At 36.7% G+C, this 22,652-nt stretch overlaps 1 protein-coding gene across 1 annotated transcript in view; it reads left to right on the forward strand.

Annotated features, from left to right (window-relative positions):
* LOC150099542 (uncharacterized) overlaps positions 1-22,652 on the forward strand; it is a 219,378-nt gene that overhangs the window by 169,176 nt on the left and 27,550 nt on the right. Inside the window, exons 5-6 of the mRNA XM_090403454.1 lie at positions 8,734-8,804; positions 18,402-18,551. Coding sequence (XP_090259580.1) covers positions 8,734-8,804; positions 18,402-18,551 — 221 coding nt within the window. The remainder of the gene's footprint in view (positions 1-8,733; positions 8,805-18,401; positions 18,552-22,652) is intronic.

Genomic DNA, 22,652 nt, shown 5'->3' on the forward strand with positions numbered 1-22,652 from the left:
AAAATTGCTAAATGAAACAAAGAGTGATAGCACAGTGGTAAAAAAACACTCAACAGGCATGCAGTCAGGAATACATATCTATACTTGAAGTAGGAAAAAAAGTATCAAAGGCCTGAAATGTGGAAAGGCAGCAGGAGTAGATGAAATCCAAACAGAAATGCTGAAGTATGGTGGTATAAGAGTGTTACAGTGGCTGCACTGCATAGTTCAGAAGGCCTGGACAGAGGGATGACTTCTAGATGATTGGAGTACAGCTGCAATAGTACTCATATATAAAAAAGGGAAATAAAACTGAATGTGTGAATTATAGAGGTATTTCTCTACTGAGTGTTTCTGGTAAGATTTACGCAAGTATACTTGAGAAACAGTTGAGAAGAATTGTGGAAGAAAAGCTTGAAGAACAAGCTGGATTCAGGCCAAATAGAGGCTGTCAGGATCAGATCTTCACATTACGACAAATAGTCGAGAAAGCATGGGAATATAACAAAGATCTGTATTTAAGTTTTGTTGATTTGGAGAAGGCATATGACAAGGTGCCAAGAAAAAAGCTATTCAATGCGCTACAGTTATATGGTGTCAATGGGGCATTATATCAAGCGATACTTAGTCTTTATTTGAGTTGTAAGTCAGCAGTTAGAATTGAAGGAAGTACAGGAAGATGGTTTAATGTTAAATCTGGTGTGAGACAAGGATGTACATTATCTATATGGATCACATTATGATGGAAAGTGGTATTACATATGATATCAGAATTGGAGATCTTAATAACAACTTTTTATCGTGTCAATCCACCTATGGATTGACACGATAAAAAGTGCCATAGAAGATAGAAATATAAGATCTAATAATGTTGTAGTCATTATAGGTAACACTGATTTGGAGGAAAATTGGAAATAGGAAGTTAGTAGTAATGTAAATTTTTCATGTAGTGCTATCATATCCTGTACACCCCTTGAGGGTACATGGCAGGAATTTGATGATGATGATTTAATACCGTGTTGGACATATAGGCATGTGACTGCCAATACTGAACTATGTACAATTCGGTGCACATAATTCAGTTAGATATGGGTCGAGAACTCCCTCATTAAATGCTTTGGTTAATTGCTCGCAGGAAGTTCTGTTTGTCTGTACAAGCCTTATCAGATGACAATGATCTCGTTCCTGATAAACTGTCTTAGGACTGCAGTTATGACTCTTAGACAAGCAATGTGGGTTATTTTTCTGCTGATTAAACACCTGAGATATCTCATCTTTTGAGAAACCAGTCAGTTCTGTGGTTTTCAGAATGCTGGTTGCAGTCAGATGGGTACACATAATAAGCCCTTTATCGAACCCTGAATGCTCTTTCAACGCTCTGTTGAGCAGCATTCTTAAATAGTTGCTTAAAACACGTGGTGCTGCGCGTGACCAAGTATTTTGCATTTGCACTGTGTTATTGATGCTTATATACATCTGCACAAAGATTTCTAATTCAATAGCTAGTATGTGTATCATAATATCCTGTACATGCTCTAAAAGTAAATATCAGGAATTTGGTAATGATGCTGTATTTGCAATGTGTCACTTGTTATTTTACTGTTTTGCAGAAATTACTGTATATACAGTAATTTCTGCAAAATATCTTTTTTTTTTACTCATACTCTTTTATTGACAAGAAATCACACTGAAAAATCCAGGTGTTAATTATTTTTTTTATTTAAAAAAAAAAAAAAAAGATTTTTTTCAAAACTATTCCCAGAGAATGAGTATCATGACATTACCCACACCAGCAGATATAAGGATGGTGCTGAAAGTTAATGTTGGGAATTGGATAATTTCAGTGCATGGAGTTCCTCTGGTTACTAATAAGGAAGTATTTATAACAATTTGATGAATGCCACCTTTCCTTTCATGGCCAGAGGGTTCCAATTGCTGCTTGTGCAGTAATATAACTACAGATATCCTTTGTATAGAATCACAATAGTGGAAGACTTGTCCTTCTGCAACAATTAAAAATTTATATTTTTATAAAAATTTGTAATTTTTAATCATTGTGGAAATTAAATTCAAAGAAAACAATTTCAAACAATATTATATATTTAAAAAAAAAAGATGAGGCTGCTAAACCTAATTTGTATTAGGTTATGTAGGTATAGTGCAATGATTATCATTGTTAAATAGTCCTACATTCTAGACTCAGTGAGAAACAATTTCTTTTTATATTTGTATAACCATTTTTATTGAAAAAATGAAGATGGTAATTCTTCTCTGGATTGTTATTTAGGATTGTTACAAAAATTTGTTGGGTTATGTAACTGGCAAAACAAAGTTATGTTTATAGTGCTTATGCCAAAAATAACTTTAGATTTATTTATAATAATGAATGTGGTCACTCTTCAGTAATGCTATGGTGAAACATTTTGTAATGATTGTATGCATAATATCCTTCACTTGTTTTGTTTCAGTTCCCATCTAAACTAATAGGCAAGAGAAGCATTTTGATGTTCCTGCCGAAAAAATTCTGAAATGTGAATCCAACATCTTGTCTGGATCTTAGATACATTTTTTGCAGAATGGCTAAGCAGCTGCTAAACTATAGCAGAAAAATAATTGTAGCACAGTCCACAGAAATCTACATCCACTCTAATTATGCCGATTTCTGTAATATTTGGTATGTTAATTATTATTATCATCTGATACCTCTAAGGAGTCAAGGACTCACCTAGGGAGGCCATACATTACCCATATCAGCTATCATATGCTCTCTTAAACTCATTCACACTAGATGCACTCACCATATCAACAGGCAAACTTTTCCACTCACTTCCTACTCTGTGAGAGAAAAATCTAGCTCTTATCTCTTTCTTAATGGTGCACATATTCTCTCCCCACCTTCCATATAATGAAAAATTTCATCAGATAATATCCTATAACACCCATTCAGAAGTTTATAGACCTCTGCAATATCACTCCTCTTTCTCCTGTTTACCAGGGTTTGCAGTCCACAGACTTTCAATCTGTCATCATAATTTGCATTCCATAATACTGATGTAATCTTTGTTTTTTGCACCCTTCCATAGTTTCTTTATCCTCTCTGAACCCAGGAGACAAGTCTGCATGCAGTTAGACCACACATGGATAAGTCCATGTGTGGTCTTATCAAGACCTTGTTAACAGTCAAAAAAAGACTTCCTTTCTTATCCTTACATGTCGGTATTTGTTTCAAAATCACAATTATCTTCTGAGTCGTATTTGCAACTTTTGCCATGTGACCTTTGAACTTCAAATTCCTATATCACTTCGAATTCCACCATTAATCATTATCATTTGTCCACTGTTCCAACTTATTTAAATCATTCTGTAAGTGCTAGATATCAGTAGTATTTCTAATTGTCCTTCATATCTTTGCATTATCAGAAAACAATCTGTCTGATCTTTTCCAATATCAGTAATGGGCATAGAATAGAATGAGCAACAATGGTCTGAGGACTGATCCCTAGGATAAATCACTGGTCACCTTGAATCTGGCAGATTCACACTTACCATACACCACTTTCTGATACCTGTTCATCAATCATCCACTTATCCAAGTCAAGACTTCATATTCCAGTTCCATATTTCCCTATTTATGCAACAGCCTTTCATGTGGTATTCTATTAAATGCCTTGGCAGAGTCCAGTAGTATATCCATTCCCTTTATCCATCTCAGTCATGACATTGTTATGAAATATGAGCAAATTGCTGAATGTGACTTTTAGTAAACCCCTGTAGAATATAGCTTCTCTCTCAATCCATTTCTGTATGCAAGTTCTTACCAACTTCTCTAAAAAAAAATCTCTTTACTGCCACTCCAGAGATACTGATAGTTCAGTATCTCTGGAGTGATCTGATCTATCATACATTCTTTCCATTCCTTTGGTGTCTTTCCTGAGCTGAAACTCAAATTATCCATGCATGTCAAAGATATAACCAATTTATCCCAACATTCCTTTGCATATGTGCTGATATTCCTTCTGTCTGTGTTGACAAATGCTTATCTAGGTTATACAATAGCTCTAAAAAAACCTCTCTCTCTTTATCCAAATAATTTTAGCACTGTGCACAGTGTTACATACATCTGGCTGATATATCTTAGCAAAGTGAGTACTCATTAACTGAGCAATCTCATCAGCTTCTGACACACGGGTGCCATCTGCATTCAGTAAAGTTATTCTTCCACATTCTTTTTCTTGCAGCATAACAATAAAATTTTTTTGGATTGACTGTAGCCTGCACAGCCAATTTCTTTTTGTACTCCAATTTATTCAATATTGTGTTGCTTATCCATTATCTGAACTTCCTTTTTTTTTGTGTTGCAAGTCATGCCAAGTAAATTGGCTTCTTAGAAACCTGCTTATGTTTGATAAGGCTGTTAATGCTATCTGCATTGCTGTAAATCATACGTGTTCTGGTTTGTTTGCCTCTTTTGTGGAGTGAAAACCTGAATCTGGGAAAAACTGCCATCCCTGTTTGAGACCAGCTAACTTTCCTTTACATGAAAAGCTTTCATAAAAGGTCTTCATGTCCTCGACAGGATTCAAACCCAGGTCTTTCCAACTGAAAGGAACCAATGATTGAGCTAGTTCTTATGTTGCTTCTCTGTACTCTAGAATTTTTGACAGCCTTTTCAGTGCTGCATTAAATGATAAACATGCTAGTGCATCTTCCTTTCTCACTCCGTTATATGATTGAAATGATCTAAAAAATCAGAATGGATCTTTATGGAGCACTAAGCATCTTCTATGGTCATTTTCACAAAGAAAACTAATTTTGTCAGAAATTTTAAATCTATCATAGCCGTGTAAAGTGCATTCCTATTATCTCTATCATAGAGATAATAGAGCATCTATTATCTCTATCATAGATGCTCTGAAAATCTAAAAATAAATTGAGTAATTATCTTAAACTTCTTTTTTTTTTTTTTTTCTCAAGGATATGTATGCCTAGTGCTTTTTATGAGATGGTATGCAATGGTAAAGCATACTGGCACCTTTATTAATAGTGACACGTGGCATACTGATGCGAAATCAGCTTAATTTTCAACTTTTCTTACTAGCAGTGGATGCTTACCGGCACCTATTCTTTTATAAAACAAGCATTGTTTATACTTAATAGTGAATGTTTGATCAATGATGGTGGTTTTTAAGGCCACATTGATATGGGACAATTTCTATTTTCAGCAAAGGAAAAGTCTCTGGTATATATATTAGAGAATAATTTGCAGTTATCTGCAAATTATTCATCAATTAATCTGCAGTTAGTTAATATACAAATCAGTTAATCTGCAGTTAGCAAGGTAATTAGAGCACATTAACTGATACCTTTTTTTTATATAGAAGGAAAGATTATTAGTTTTGGTTTAGATTGGATAATTTTCTGATCTCTAAGTATATGATGGAAGTACTTATGACAGAATCAGTCTTGGAAGATGTTTGATGAAATTTTTGATTTAGAAACATTATTAAAAATATATGATTACATTTTACTTTGAATTGGGCATTTTAAATCGGAAATGCACCTTTACATATGAAAATGTGGATTTCCTGAATTTTTCAGTTGAGTAATTTTTGATATTAAGCATATATTAAATCTAAAAGTCATATTTTTAGGTATAATGATTACTAAATAACTTAAGGAATTCACAACGTATAAGAGAATATAAATTAAATTAAACTTTAATATATATTTCCAATATTTCGGTAACGTCATACTGCCATCTTCATAGGAACTTAAGATAAAGAGACGTGCATGCAGGCACTAAAAACAGCAAATGAGGAAGAAGTGAGGAAGCTACTGATTTTCCTAAAGGCCTGATGCTTCTTCCCAGCAGGCTATATTAGGTATACTTGGCCATTGGGCTGAAGTTCTCCTGATGTAAGTCTCCCAAATTTGGGGCAGTCTCGCGCATCCAAATTTGTTGAGGTTTGGCATGTTTCTTAGGGCTGAGACTGATTCCATGAATAGTCTTTCAAATTTGAACTTGCTGCAGTGTATTATTGTTGCTTTCTTCCACCATATTCTATGGTGTGTATCCAGAGCATGGTCTGCAGCCCACAGTGGCTGTACTGGTGAAACTGGATTTGTCCTTGTGTTCTGAAATTCTGATATTCGCTGTCCTGCCTGTTTGGCCAAAGTAGGACAGCTTACAACTGCAAGGGACTTGGTATACGCCAGGTAGGTCTAGGAGAAGTGGTTGGTCATTAGTGGAGCAGATAAGGGATGCTAATTTTCTATATGGTCTGTAACAAGAGGTCAAGTCATGTTTTTTTAGGATTTTGGTAATTTTTTCTGAGGTGCCCCGGATGAAGGGAATGATGATGGATTTAGAGTAATCTTTGTTGTGAAGGTGGGGGGGGGGTTGTGGTTTACTGGTTTTAGTATTGTTTGGATTTTCTGGGGGGGGGGGTGGTAGCCACTGGCTGAGAAAGTGTTAAGGATGTATTTTAGTTCAGTGGTTAGGGCATTGTCATTTGAACAGATTAGTTTAGCCCTGTTGTATAGTATCTTAATAATTCCATGTTGTTGTGAGGGGGGTGGGGAATTGTTGGTGAATGTATCTACCTGTATGGGTGGGTTTTCTATAAACTGAGAAAACCAAGGGAGGCTATTGTTTTCCTCTTTTCCAGGGTGAACTTGATTCTGGGGCATTGGGTGTTTAAGTGTGTTAAGAAGGAGAGGAGAGTATCAGAGCCATGTGGCGACATAGCGAACACATCATCAACGTAGTGAAGCCATATGGTAGTTTTTTGTGGGGCAGAGTTTGAGGCTTTCTCTTCAAAAGTCTCCATAAAGAAGTTGGCCAAGGGTGGGGAAAGTGGTGACAACCCATGGCTGTCCCCCTCTATCTGTTTGTAGAATTTTCCCTGCCAAATGAAATAGCCTGAGTTCATTGTGAACTGAAATAGTGCTGAGATATCGGGAGGAAATTTAGCTTGGATTAGCTCTAAGGTTTCCTTGAGTGGAACATTTGTGAATAAGAAGGAGATGTAAAAGCTGACCATTATGTCAGTATGTTGGAGTGTAAGGTTTTCTGTGCTGGCTTTGAAGTGGGCTGAGTTTTTTTTTTGTGTGATGGTGTGTTGCCAGTATAGTGTGTGAGTGCTTTGGCTAAATGTTTAGCTAATTTGTATGTGGGGGGAATCAATGCCATCCACTATGGGACGTAATGGCATTTTTTGTTTATGTATTTTTGGGAGCCCATTTATACGGGGGGGGAGGGGGTCTAGAGTTAAACAGTTTTAGTTTGTTAGTAACTTCCACAGTCCAAGAAGTGACCTTCTTAAGGAGCCTATGGAGTTTTCTAATTTGCAAGTTGGTGGGGTGGTATTCAATAGGGAGGTGAGTAGCCCAATTTAATAATAAAGCCTTAAACTTACCTGTGTAGTCATTTTGGTTGAGTACCATGGTGGTGTTCTCCTTATCCGCTTTGGTGATTACTATTTCTTTGTTTTTCTTCATTTCCTGTAGAGCCTTATATTCACTATTGGATATGTTGGTTTTTGGTGGTCTTGCTTTGGTGAAAACACAGGCTACATCCAGTCTAATATTGTTAGCGATGTGGTTTGGAAGGTGGCAGATCTCGCTTAAGAAGGTCTCACTTCTTGGCCTGTGGAAGTTACTAACAAACCAAAACCGTTTAACTCTAGACCCCCCCCCTATATATATGGGCTTCCAAAAATACATTATTAAGACACTATACAACAGGGTTAAACTAATCTGTTCAAATGACAATGCCCTAACCACTGAACTAAATGACATCCTTGACACTTTCTTAGCCAATGGCTATCCCCCCCCCCAAAAAAAATTCAGAACAGTAAACCACAACCCCCTCTCCCCCCCCTTCATAACAAAGATTACTCTAAATCCATCACCATTCCCTACATCCGGGGCACCTCAGAAAAAATTACCAAAATCCAAAAAAAAAACATGACTTGACCTCTTGTTACAGACCATATAGAAAATTAGCATCCCTTATCTGCTCCACTAAAGACCAACCACTCCCCTAGACCTGGTGTATACCAGGTCCCTTGCAGCTGTAAGCTGTCCTACTTTGGCCAAACAGGCAGGACAGCCAATATCAGAATTTCAGAACACAAGGACTACATCCAGTTTCACTAGTACAGCCACTGTGGGCTGGCAGACCATGCTCTGGATACACGCCATAGAATACGGTGGAAGAAAGCCACAATAATACACCGCAGCAAGTTCAAATTTGAAAGACTACTCATGGAATCAGTCTCAGCCCTAAGAAACATTCCAAACCTCAACAAATTTGGATGCGTGAGACTGCCCCAAATTTGGGAGACGTACATCAGGAGAACTTCAGCCCAATGGCCAAGTATACCTAATATAGCCTGCTAGGAAGAAGCATCAGGCCTTGAGGAAAAACAGTAGCTTCTTTGCTTCTTCCTCATTTGCTGTTTTTAGTGCCTGCGTGCACATCTCTTTATCTTAAGTTCCCATGAAGATGGCAGTATGACGTTGCCGAAATATTGAAAATATATATTAAAGTTTAATTTAATTTATATTCTCTTATACGTTGTGAATTCCTTAAGTTATTTAGTAATCATGTATAACCAACCTATAAGCCTTTCTACAAGAATTTAGGTATAATATTATTGAAAATTATGATACCAGAAAAACCCATCTAATTTGTATGTATTTTATGATATCTTAAGTATCGTTCTTATTAATGCTATTAAAAATGTGCAGACCTGACATCATTGGAATTAGTGAAACTAATAGCTGAAAAATGGAGAAATTTGGATCCAGCATTAAAACAAGTAAGTATAAAACAAGTCAGTATTGTATTTTCATAGTTATATAAATGTCTGTAAAGTAGTCACTTGTATTTTTTTTTACTAACATAATTGAGTCAAATGCAAATTGGCTCAATTATGGCCAGTGGTGGACCAAGCTAATTTCGCACCACGGGATGCTCCTAAGTTTTTTTTTTATACTTAAGTTCTTTCTAATTGTAAGTATAAATATTTTTTAAAATTATTAATAATTCCATAACTTTAGTATTTCTACTTATCATACTACATAGAAAATAAACAAATAAAAATGATTACAAACAAAAATTATTGATTGTACACTGTAATTTTAATTTAATCAATTATAATTGAGATATTTTTTTCTTGATTTTAAATCTACGAAATCTTTTATTCTTTCACTAATATGTATTTTCTGAGCAAGAGCATTTTCAATAGATAACAAGGCTAAAGAATTTAATCTCTCACTCCCCATTGTCGATTGCAAATATATTTTGATAATTTTTAATTTGCTAAACCTTTCATCTGTTGCTACTGTTATAGGAATTGTCAGCGTTCTCAATGTGACCCACGTATTCAGAACTATATTCTGCGAATTGCTTATTTTAAAAATTGTAAAGTTTCTAACAGCGAATTGATGTTTTCCAGAAGTTAAACTGTTTAAAGATTTAATTTCCTCAATGAGTTTGTTCCCATCCATGTCACTACTATTTTCATCATTAAGAATTTAATGCAAATCCATACAATGGTTTCTTAATTTGTTTAAATCGACTATTTTATTTAGAGCGAAAACCCCAGTTTTATTCATAAGTTTTTATTTGCTGAAATCTTTCTTCAAAAGATGTTAATATTGTGTCTAAAATGATATTGAATATCATTATTCTGAACTTTGTTTTCTCATCAACAGCAACAATGGTGTCTTCAGTTTTGTAATTAATTAAATAAATAAATTAAATAATTTCTTTTTACAAACTATTCTTTGTTCTGCAAATATTGGCTCTGTTTCTAAAAGTTTTGTTAATTCTTCAGCTTGAGTCAAAGCATTTTCCAATCCTTGTACAGTATTGACTAATGTATTCTGTAAACGATTTTAATAAATTTTTAAATCCATATTTTTTGCTTGCATAGATTTGCTTACTATGTTTATCCGATGAAGTATGTCATACCATGTCACTAACATAACTAATGCCAGCCTTAGTTTTGGCACCTTGGGCAGGTGTCTGGTCAACCCGCCCCTTAATCCGGCACTGATTATGGTAAAAGGCTGCAACCCTTTACAGTTAAGAAGTTATCCAACAAATTATGAATTGATATCTAATACCTGTTTTTTTGTAAAGATAAGTAAAAGATAATTTCGTATTTTTGCAATAAGGTAAGTTTCTTTTTTATATAAACTAAAGGAAAATTACGTTGCATAATTCTGTCAAAAAAAAATAATATTTTTTATATCTTCAGATGTGATAATTTTTATAATAAATTTATCTTATGACTTCTCTCTCTCTCTCTCTCTCTCCTTTTCCTGTTGCCTTTACACAGTTATTTGAGGTAAACTTTTTGTGTTGGATTCATGTTATAGCTGATTTAGTTAATAATGCTCTTGTTCTTCACTTAATTTGATTGATTCATCAACTCAGGTGATTTACTTATGTAGTATTATGTTATATTTTTGCATTTCATGCTTTGAATATCATAAACTAATGAAATTGCACAATTTAATAGTTTACAATGAATTAATACATTGTATTCCATGTGTCACTTTCTTGAGAAAGAGAATTAGGTTTATATATCATCATTTTCTTGTTACGAGGGTGGTCTGAAAAGTTCTCTGCCTAACAATGAAAAACGAATTTATAATTTCAAAATTATTTTTATTTTTCAACATAATCTTTCTTACGACTAATACATTTATTCCAGCGATGCTCCAGTGTCATTATCCCATCCCTGTAGTGGTTCTCAGTAAGATCTGCAAAATACTACCCCTCTATAGCTGCAATCACCTCTTGATTCGAAGAAAAACACTGAAGAAGTGAGGAAGAGTTTTTAGTTTTGGGAAGAGATAGAAGTCAGAGGAAGCCAAATCTGGGGAATAGGGTGGATGTTCCAACAATTCATAGTGCAGATCTCTTAATTTTCCCCATTGCTAAAACACCTTTGTGAGCAGGTGCATTTTCCTGATGAAAGATGATTTTTTTCTTCTGCAAACCAGGTCTTTTCTCACGAATTTTTTCGTTTAGTCTGGTTAAAAGATTGGAATAATATTCCCTGGTTATTGTTTTACCCTTTTCAAGATAATTAATAAACAAAATGCCTTTAGCATCCCAAAACACCGATGCCATGACCTTTTCTGCTGATGGAACTAACTTTGCCTTCTTTGGCACTGAACAATCGGATTCCGTCCACTGTTTAGACTACTGTTTTGGGATTCTGGCTTGTAATGGTGAATCCAAGTCTCATCTATAGTAATTAATCTATGCACAAAATCAGTTTTATTCTTGTTAAAACGCTTCAAGTACTGTTCAGAGATTTTCATGAGAGTGCATTTTTGATCTGCTGTGAGCAAGCGCGCACCCATCTTGTGCAAAACTTTCTCATTTGCAATTCTTCATGCGAAATATATCCTACATGTTCTTTTGAAATGCCTGTAGTCTCAGCAATTTCATGCACTTTGACTCACCGGTCGTCCAATACCATATCATTCACTTGATCAATGATTTCTGGTGATATTACACTTTTTGGACATTCTTCATGTGAATCATCTTCAAGGCTGGTACAGCCACGTTTAAACTCGGCAGCCCATTTCTTAATTGTCGAAAACGAAGGAGAAGAGTGCCCATAAATTTTTTTGTACTTCAAATGAATTTCTTTTGGCATTAAGCCTTCTTTTACAAAAAATTTTATAACTGCACGATACTCAATTTTATCCTTTTCAAGGGATACCGACAACACTTTTGCTTCAGACAGCTATATAAAACAAACTATTTGATAGAATGACTTGCAATTTCACATGGATGCTTATGACAGATGTACCAACTTAGAAAAAAAAATCTTGTCGATGGTGTTGCCATCTATGGTCGAGGCCGAAAACCTTTCAGACCACCTTTGTAGGTGGATAAACAAGATATACTTTACAAGGAACAGCATAGGTTTACAAATGGAAGGTTATATCAGAGCAATTTCCTCTGATACTGGTGGACTTTATTAAGGCATTTTATAGGATACCACATAAAAGGCTTTTGCATAAATTGAAAATATGTAATTGGAATATAAATTATTGGCTTCGATAATTTATATACCCATGTATCACTTTTTGATACAGATATCAAAAAGGGGTATATGGGTGATGTGAATCTGCTAGATTCAAGATGACCAGCAGTGTGTCCAAGGGATCAATCCTTAAACCACTGTACTTAATCTATATATTATTGATATTTGAAAAGGGCTAGCAGGAGATCTTCAGTTGTTTGCTGATTGTTCAAAGCTAGACAGCTAGACAAATTATTCAGAGATACTACTGATATACACTGTTTGGAAACAAATCAACGGTTACCACCATGGGCAAGTTGAATAGTGCCATGTAACGAGTCACGTGTTTGTAGCATGTATAAATTGGAAGAATATATGATGATCCCATGTAACTGTGTCCGAATGAAATGGTTGTGAGAAGGGCACAGATGGAGTTTCAAAGAGGCGTTCTATAGAATGCCATGCTGCATGCCTATCTGTTTGTCAAATTGTTGACAAATTTAGTCATCCGAGGTCAACAATCCATGATACTATATTGAGATGGAAGTGCACTAAGTCAACTACATGCTACCTGTAGTAGACGACCCACCAGACTCGCAGAACGTCACTGCAGGATGCTACGAAGATAACATGGGAAATCGCCACTCATCGGCCGACACGCTGAAGCGAAGTTACTGGTAAAGAATGAAACACGAATCTGCACAAAAACATTCAGAGCCGAGGCTCACAACATGGGTTTCCACGGTAGGACTGCAATATGGAAACCCCACATTATCCGACTCCCTATCTACTATTATAGTTAGAAAGTTCTATCTATTACTGAAGATATAGAACTTAAGTTTAGAGAGTATATTGCTAAAGTGACCAGGGTAGTTTACAGGATCACTTGGTTTTGGAATAACACACTAACAAGCAGAGTTAAGGAGTTATCATTCCTCTTTATAATGCCTTGATACGACCACATCTGGATTACTGTGCACAGGTCTGGTCAACTGGGTTTCTTGGAGATGAGGCAGTGGTGCAGACGATCCTGAGGTGAGTGACCAAGATGGTGAGAGGTGTCTGTGAAATGCTCCTTATGAGGTTAGATTGATAGTTTGTTGGTTGCAAAAGTTGAATAGGCAAAAAAAGGGGGGAAGGGGACAATAGAAACATTTAAATTAAAGGATTGCATTAAAAGATTAATGGAAAGGAAATATTTTGGCACTTGGCTAAAGGGGGAAGTACAAGAGGTCATGTCTGGAAGTTGGGTAAGAGTGTAGTTAGCAAGGGTGTTATTACTAGATTTTTCACTTGGAGAGTGGTGAATGAAATGAATGGAATTGGTTGCCTGAGCGAGTCATGACTACTTTGTCTGTTAATGGTTTCAATGAGAAGTACAATAGACATTGTGTCGATAGCTGGGGTCTCCCACGATGAGTTTTAGGACTCCATGAAGGTGCCCATGCAATAATAATGATAATGAGTGTGACTTATGATAGTAGGCGAGTAGTGCCACCTCAGAGTTGATAAACAAGAAAGAAATTTCACTGTCGACTTTGAGAATATATGGGGAAAAGTGAGGGGGAAATGGGAAAACGTAGTGAAAGCTGGGAAATAAAGGGCGTGAGAAATGGGTTTATTAAAATTGCCTTGGCAAATCCAATGCAACTATGTCACAACTTTGGACCTCCTGTCAATTATGATAATATACACTAAGACAAAACAACAAAATTCAAGAAAAGCATTTATTATTCATTGCGAAGAATGTCTTATATCAAATACCATGAACCTGAATATATAATACTCAATTTTATCCATTTCAAGGGATACAGACAACTGTATAAAACAAACTACTTGATAGAATGACTTGCAATTTCACATGGATACTTATGACAGATCTACCAACTTAGAAAAAAAAATCTCTTGCCGATAATGTTGCCATCTATGATTGAGGCCGAGAACTTTTCAGACCACCTTCGTACTGGTGTTCGTAGGGGGGGGGGGGGATGGCATCTAAGAATGGCATGCCTCTTGTTTTCTACACTGAATTGGATTCCTAGATGTTTATTGAAATAATTGAAGAATATATGTATCATGTCTGAGACTTGAGCCTCCATAGCTCAGTCAGTATAGACGAAACCCTTTGTTCAGAAAGACTGGGTTTGATTCCTATCAGTGATGTGAGTAACCTTTTATCTGGTCTCTTTCAATGAAAGGTGAGTTAGCTGGTCTCATATGGAGGTCGAGGGAGTTTTTCATTCTGAAACTTGAGTTTTTCGTCCCCCAGAACAGGAAAACCAGCCCTGTGAACACATGCTTCTACAGACTTAGGACACCTCCAGCAATAAGGAATAACCAACCTATTCTGTAGGATTTCGGTTCCGAATGCCCACACAGTAAAAAGTGTAGGTCTACACTGAGTGTAAATTAGGATAGGGCTGAAACTTATGGCCAAATAGATAATTGATTATATATTCTATGTTTTTCCATGAAGATGAGCAGCCTTCCGAGGGGATGGTGCAGAACATCAGTAGAGTGGAAGTGAAGGAGGCCATGAAGAGGATATCTATCTATCTATTCCCTTCTGCCATACGGCCGACCAGGGGGGGGGGGGGTAGCTATATGCTACCATACTAGGGAGATGATTATGAGCAAGGTGGTTTCCCGTTGCCTTCCTTGCTGTATTTATGACTGTAACCTGTGTGTTCACGGGGCCGGTTTACCTGCTTGCGGGATGAAAAACCCCAGATAAACTGGCGGGGAAAACCCTACTGTCCACACCCAAGACCGGCTAACTTGGCTATGGCTGAGGAAGATCCTTAAGCTCTTCACGTCGTGGACAGGAATCGAACCTAGGACACTCCTTCCCCAGGCATATGGTTGCGAAGCAGAAAGCCACTAGGCCACCCGCGCGGACTATGAAGAGGATGAAGAATGAAAAATTGGTGGGCCCAGACAGGATTCCAGTGGAGGCATGGGAGGCTCTGGGGGAAGAGGGAATTGACCTGCTGTGGGATCTGTTCATGAAAGTTTGCCAACAGGAAAATATACCTGAGGAATGGAGGAAAAGTACTCTTGTCCCTATCTACAAGGGTAAAGGGGATGTACAAGACTATAAGAATTACAGAGGAATAAAGGTGATGTCCCACACAATGAAAATCCTAGAAAGGGTTCTTGATGGAAGACTGAGGAAGGAGGTGGAGATTGCAAAGGAGCAATTTGGCTTCATGCCTGGTCGATCGGCCACAGATGCTATCTTTGGGGTACGACAGATGATGGAAAAGTTTTGAGAGAAGCAACGGGAGCTACATCTGGTATTTATTGATCTGGAGAAAGCGTATGATAGAGTGCCAAGGCAAGAAGTCTGGAGGTGTCTGAGGGAGAAGAAGGTACAGGAGAAATATGTCAAGTTGGTGCAGGAGATGTACAGAAATGTGAAGATAAGTGTTCGCACCTGCCTGGGAGTGACAGTTGGCTTGCATCAAGGGTCTGCATTAAGTCCGTTCCTGTTTAACATTGTAATAGAGGTGGTGATGGAGGAAGTGAGAGAAGATGCGCCTTGGACTACGTTGTATGCAGATGACATCGTGCTGTGTGCAGAATCAAGAGAAGAAGTGGCAGCCAAACTGGAAAGTTGGAGGAAAGTACTAGAAGAGAAAGGTATGAGACTGAGCAGAAGTAAGACCGAGTATATGTGTTGCAAAGTGGATGGCAGCCAGGAGACAGATCTGGAGCTGGAAGGAAATGTCATCAGGTAGGTCAGTGACTTTAGATACTTAGGTTCAATAATGAAAGAGGATGGTGAGGCTGAGAAGGAAGTGGGATGCAGGATGGAGGAACTGGAGAGAGAGAGAGATGGCTGGAGTGCTATGTGATAAGAGGATGCTGATCAATCTAAAAGGCAAAATTTACAGGACAGTAGTGAGATCAACTATGACATGCTTTGGAAATTGTGGCCCTGAGGAAAAATAACATCAGCAGGATGGAGGTAGCAGAGATGAGAATGCTTAGGTAGATGTGCGATGTGACCAGAAAGGATCATCTGAGAAATGACTATGTAAGGGAAAGGGTGAAAGTTACGAATTTAGGAGCAAAGATACAGGAAGCAAGGGTGAGATGGTTTGGTCATGTGATGAGGAGGGAGGAAGAGTATGTGGAAAGAAAGGTCATGCAGATGGATGTGCAGGGGAAGAGGAAGCAGGGACGGCCAAAGAAGAGATGAAGGGAGATGGTGGAGGAGGACTTGAGGATGAAGAACTTGGATGTGACTACGGCCCATGACAGGAAGTTGTGGAGGAGACTCACACAAACAGCAACTCTACTTAAGTGGGGAAAAGCTGCAGAAGAAGAAGAAGATTCTGTTTTTCCAAATGACACGCATTCAAATCTTTCTCAGCTATTTCACTAGCTAACACCTATGAATTAGATTCGTCATAAAAAAATAACAATGCTCTGCCTCCCCTTTTTTTTTTTTTTTTTTTTTTAAATCTGAACATAAACACGCAGATAGATACATCCACAAACAATCATCCTCCCCTTCTCTCTCCATACAGTAGTATGGCATTATCAAACAACTGGCTATAAACTTTTGTTTAGACTTAACAGCCTTAATTGCTGAAGTTTTCAGCCAACAGCTACATTCTGAACCAAATTAACAGAACACCAACCCCACCTTCTATGCATCTCAGATCTGTTACCTTTCCTTATACTGGGATATATCTAAATTGTCAGGATTCTAAAAAAAAAAATATGACCTTATCTTTGAAGCCTTAAAACAAGCAGCTAGTATCTCTTATTTATTCTCCTGAAGATTGCACTTACCTGTCAAGAATACACTGAAAAATACCCAGTCTCTGCTTTTTAAAAAAAACAAAAAATATTATATTAATTATCACAACTGCTAAGTCAGGCCTACAGATCATGCTCTCTGGATGATATTTCGAATCAGATTAAAAAAAAAATATCACTACATCATTGCAAACACTACTGTATTATTTGTCCACACATAACCCAGATATGCTATAGATTTTGCAGTGCAGCCTATATGTAGGGGTTAAGACATAATATATTAAAAAAGAAAAATACAAATGAGAGATTATTCCTGAAGTCTTCAGCTGCACTGAAAAATCATCCCAAATTTAATAAATGTAGATGTATGAAGCTCCATAAGATGTTGAGAACAGTAATAATAAGGCTTCTCCCTCAGCCATAAAAGGTGCCTACTTTAGAACCTCAGGAGTCAAGTCAGCACCACTTCATGCTGCTACTGTACGTTACAATCCTGTTGTACTTCGATAATGTGTGTGTCTGACTGAGATGAAATATTGGAATGTTAAACTGTTGTTCCAGAGTATATTATGTGGGGAGAGAAAACAAAACAAAACCAAAATAAGAAGCTTTTCTTTCTTTTTGAGATATTCATTGGGCTGTTTAAGAACACTTAAAAAGTGGGAAATGAAATGGGATTAAAGAGATGAGAAAATATGAAACTTTCTGTTGCTAGTGCTCTGAAATCAATTCCTTACTGTTCTCAAAGAATTTACTCAGTGCATATTGACCCATTAGGAAGCGTTTTTAATATACCTTTTTAAAAATAAAAAATGAGGCAATTCTTATAATCCCAGAGTTGTACAGGCTCATCGAGTATGATTTTACAGACATCCATGCCCGTTATGGGCACCAGGGTTTCTTCGTGATGGGGAGGAAGTGGAGAGGATCCAGAGACGAGTGACCAAGATGATAGAAGGTCTGTGGAATGAACCTTATGAGAATAGGTTGAAGATTTGTGAGGTGCAGAGATTGGACGATAGACGAAGGAGGGGTGATATGATTGAGACATTCAAATTACTGAAGGGTTTCTATAAGATTGATCCAGAAGATATTTTTGAAAATATGACTGGTGGTGGGAGGACTAGGGGCCATGCATGGAAGCTAGGCAAGAGCATGGTTGACAAGGGAGTTAGAGCTAGGTTTTTTACTTGGAGAGTGGTGAATGAGTGAAATAAGCTTCCAGAGCCTGTTGTGGGTGCTACGACCGTGAATGAGTTCAAGGCAAGGTATGATAGATACTGTGTCAATGTCGAATAGTTGTTCTTGACATGATGTTAGGGCCTCCCTTGATGATTCTGTCGACTCCTTGAAGTTGCCCGGAACAATAATAACAATAATAATAATAATGCTGTCTTACATCAGATTTCAACATGGTAAATAAGCAGTAAACAATCAACTGAAGTTTGAGGCAGATTTTTATACATCATTGCTATTCATATCATTAAAAATACATGATGGGTAAGTATGCAATGTTTTGTATCCTTTTAGCTTTGGTGATATCCTAAATTATATCAATTATCCTTTAATGTGAATGAATTGTTCAATTTTAAGGGATATGAAGAACTCTACAAACAAAAGGTAAAAGAATATGATAAAGAACAGCAGGAATATCTAAATATTTTGACTGAGGAACAGAAAGCAGCACTTCAGCAAACCAAAAAAGAACATAGAACCAAGATTCGTGAAAGACGTTTGCGACATGTTAGTTCTTTTTTAATTTCCTTCTTAAATTTATATTTTCTCTTTAGGAAACTTGAATGCTTTAAGAATCAGATCACTTTTAATTTGAATTATTTACAGCATATGTATCCAGCTATGCTTTCTTCCCACAGGATAAGTTAAACAGTAAAGTCTATATGTATAGTACTGGACACAAAAATGAGAACTGTTGCTGATACTCTATTTCATGAGGAAGATAGCTGGATATGTTAGCTTCTAAACCGTTGAGATTCTGTAATAATGCTAAAAAGTTGCAATTCTTAATACATAGAATTATACAAATTTATTAATCATAATGCTGATTTCAAAATTATTTGCTATAATATTATGTTTACTCTTTTTTAGTTTGCTTATAAGAAAAAAAAATTTTCTCTAAACATATTGATTGACCTTTTTATAGGAAGATATACTGTTATGAAATTAGATTCCGTTGGAGAATTCTCTTTTATATATAAAAGATTTATATCACCATCATCATCAAATTCCTGCCATGTACCCTCAAGGGGTGTACAGGATATAATAATATTCCATGAAAAATTTACATCATTACTAACTTCCTATCTCTACAATTTTCCTCCAAATCAGTCTGGTACTTCTCAACACTCCAACGTTATCAGATCTTATATTTCTATCGTCTAACGCACTTTGTACAGAATCAATCCACCTATATCTTGGTCTTCCTCTCGGTCGTTTTCCTGCCAACCTGGCAGAGAACACTTGTTTTGCTAATCTTTCCTCGCTCATTCTGTTTAAGTGACCATACCACTTTAGATTAGTTCTGCTAATGCATTCCTGGATGTTGACAATGTCAAGTTCTTTCCTAATATCCTCATTTTTAATATGATATTGCCATTGATGCCATCTGTTCATGCCTATAATCTTTCTCAGGACATATCTGTGGTCTCTAGTCTTTGGTCAAGTGTTTTACTTCTGACCCAGCTCTCAGATCCATAAGTTAAAATTGGTTTGAACACTGTCTTGTATACCTTGTATACAGCTAATTTAGTGTTCCGACTAATTTCTCTCTTATTCCATATGAATTTATTCAATTGACTTCCTACCATACCTGCTTTGTTGATTCTGTTGTCTATTTCCATATTTAATTTACCATCTTCACTAAAAATCGTGCCTAAGTAGCTGAAATGTTTTACTTGTTCCACAGGTTCTCTGTTCACAATGCATTTGACATTTTCAATGATTCTGCCTATTTTCATTGCCTTTGTCTTTTTATTGCTCACCTTCATACCATATCTATTACAACAGTTATTCAATTTAGTCAAGGAATCTTGCAGACGTGTAGCAGATTTATTTAGAAGTATAACATCGTCCGCATAAAGCAAAGAGCTGACATCAACATCTCCAATTTTGATATCATGTTTAATACCACTTTCCTTCATAATGTGATCCATATAGATAATGAATAACAGTGGGGATAATGTACATCCTTGTCTCACATCAGATTTAACATTAAACCATCTTCCTGTACTTCCTTCAATTCTAACTGCTGACTTACAACTCGAATAAAGAATAAGTATTGCTTGATATAATGCCCCATTGACACCATATAACTGTAGCGTATTGAATAGCTTCTCTCTTGGCACCTTGTCATATGCCTTTTCCAGATCAACAAAACTTAAATACAGATCTTTGTTATATTCCCATGCTTTCTCAACTATTTGTCGTAAAGTGAAGATCTGATCCTGATAGCCTCTATTTGGCCTGAATCCAGCTTGTTTTTTACCAAGCTTTTCTTCCACAATTCTTCTCAACTGTTTCTCAAGTATACTTGTATAAATCTTGCCAGGAACACTCAGTAGGGAAATACCTCTGTAATTCTCACATTCAGTTTTATTTCCCTTTTTATATGTGGGTACTATGAGAGCTCTACTCCATCTGGAATTCGTCCCTCTGTCGAGGCTTTCTGAACTATGCAGTGCAGCCACTGTTAGACTTTTATACCACTATAATTCAGCATTTCTGGTCAAATATCATCTACTACTGCTGCCTTTCCACATTTCAAGCCTTCCTTTGATGGATTTTTCTACTTCAAGTATAGTTATGTATTCCTGACTGCATGCCTAGTCAGTGTTTTTTATCACCGTGCTGTCATCACTGCTTGTTTCATTTAGCAGTTTTTCATAGTAATTACTCTATACTTCAAGGATATCTTTTCCTCCCATTTTCATGTCACCTTTATCATCTCTAACTCCTTTTACAGCACTCTTTCCTCCATTTCTGAGCTTCTTCAACAACCTCCACCTTCTTGATATTTATTTTCTATGTTCTTGCCAAAGTCCTCCCGTGACTTTTGTTTAGCTAGTTTTACACAGTGTTTAGCTTTCTTACATTTGTCTCTGTGTTCACTCATAGCACAAGCTGATTTATTTTGCCAGGAACTTTTGATATGCTTTCTTCTTTTCCTTCACTGCCTCTCTAACTTCCTGTGTCACCATGGAGTTCTGATTTTTCTATCCTTGCAGCACTCGAGGCTTGCCACTGAATCTCCAAGATTTGGTTGCTGTTCTCAAACTCTTTCATTTTTTCTTCAATAATCTTTGTGCATTCTAGTCTACAGTTCACATCTGTAAGCTGCTCAACTTTTATTCTCTTTAAAACTTTCTTACATTCTTACAATATGAAATTTAATTTTATCCTACTCAAGATTGAATAGTGATCATTTCCAATTTCAAAATACTCTGTACCCTGTGGTGTCCTGCACCAGGAAGAAAACATCACTATCAACAGTAACTTAGTCAATGAGACTTTTCTTATTCCTTGCCTCTTCAGTACATGTGAATTTGTGCACATTTTTATGTTGGAACATGGTGTTAGTAATAACCAGTCCATGTCCTGAGCAGAAATCCAACAGGTATTTCCTATTATTATTAGCTTTGCACTTTTCTCCAAATTTTTCCAAAATATTTTTGTATGTCTGACAATCATTTCCTACTCTGCTATTTACATCCCCAACACGGACAAACTTTTCCTTTTTCATTATGTCAGTTGCTTTTCTAAAGCATCAAAAAATTCCTCCCCTTCTACCTTAGTAGAACCTTCTGTGGGACCATAGGCACAAATAAGTCTCATTGTCCAGTTCCCCATTCTCATATTTGTCCACATCACTCTACTTGACACTGCCTGCCATTCAAGAAGATTAGCCTCATATTTAGTGTTGAATACTATGGCTACTCTTTCTTTTCCTTGATTGTCATTGCCTGAATATAACATTTTGTATTTATTTCTCAGATCTCACCAGTTTTTGTCTTTTTATGTTTCAGTCACCCCTGATATGTCGATCTGGTACTTATCTGATTCCTCATCTAGCTCCATTTCTTTGCCATTCAGGCTGCTTATGTTGATAGTACCAATCTTTAACTCTGGTAATGTTGAGTTGGGGGGTGGGGGGGTTCAGATTTGTTCCAGTAGCTGACTTTTTGCTGTTCGTCGAGGTTCTCTGGCAAAAACAATGGGGGCCTTGTTTAACTGGGCGACGCCCCAGCTGGCATGAAATTTAGTCATGTTGTACCATCAGTTTGTATTTTAGTTTAAGTCAATAAGAATACAATTTGGTCAGCTAAATCCCAAATTGGCAGCCCATTCTCGTTTGTTCAGTACCCATGTAGATACCCAACAGGATGCACCACGAGAAGGTGAGAATGGGACATTAGGTCAGAAGCCCTGGTCGGTTCTCTGCATTCCTTTAAAGGCTATGTGGAGGTCTCCTCTCAGTTATATAGCTTTGACCCTTAAGCACCCCCAAAAAAATGATTTATATTATATATCAGTCCAATACATGAAAGGTAGAACGTGTAAATATTACACACATTCTACCTTTGTGTAAATATTACACCATGTACAGAATGGTGCAAATGTTACATCATTACATCACTTTATGCTCTAAAATTGTTATTGTTACACAGACATCTTCTTGAAACCTTGAAGGGGCATTATACGTTGCCTACACTAACCATCATTTACATGATATCTTTCATACTTTCATAATTTATTTACTGACTAAGCACTTGTGACTGGCTCCATCGATTCACTATTCCTCAAGCAAAAAAAAATCTGTTCATCACAACA

This window comes from Typopeltis vanoorti, chromosome 14 (assembly GCF_054136105.1).
Source record: "Typopeltis vanoorti isolate ZY-2024b chromosome 14, IOZ_Tvanoo_1.0, whole genome shotgun sequence".
Lineage (NCBI taxonomy): Eukaryota > Metazoa > Arthropoda > Arachnida > Uropygi > Thelyphonidae > Typopeltis > Typopeltis vanoorti.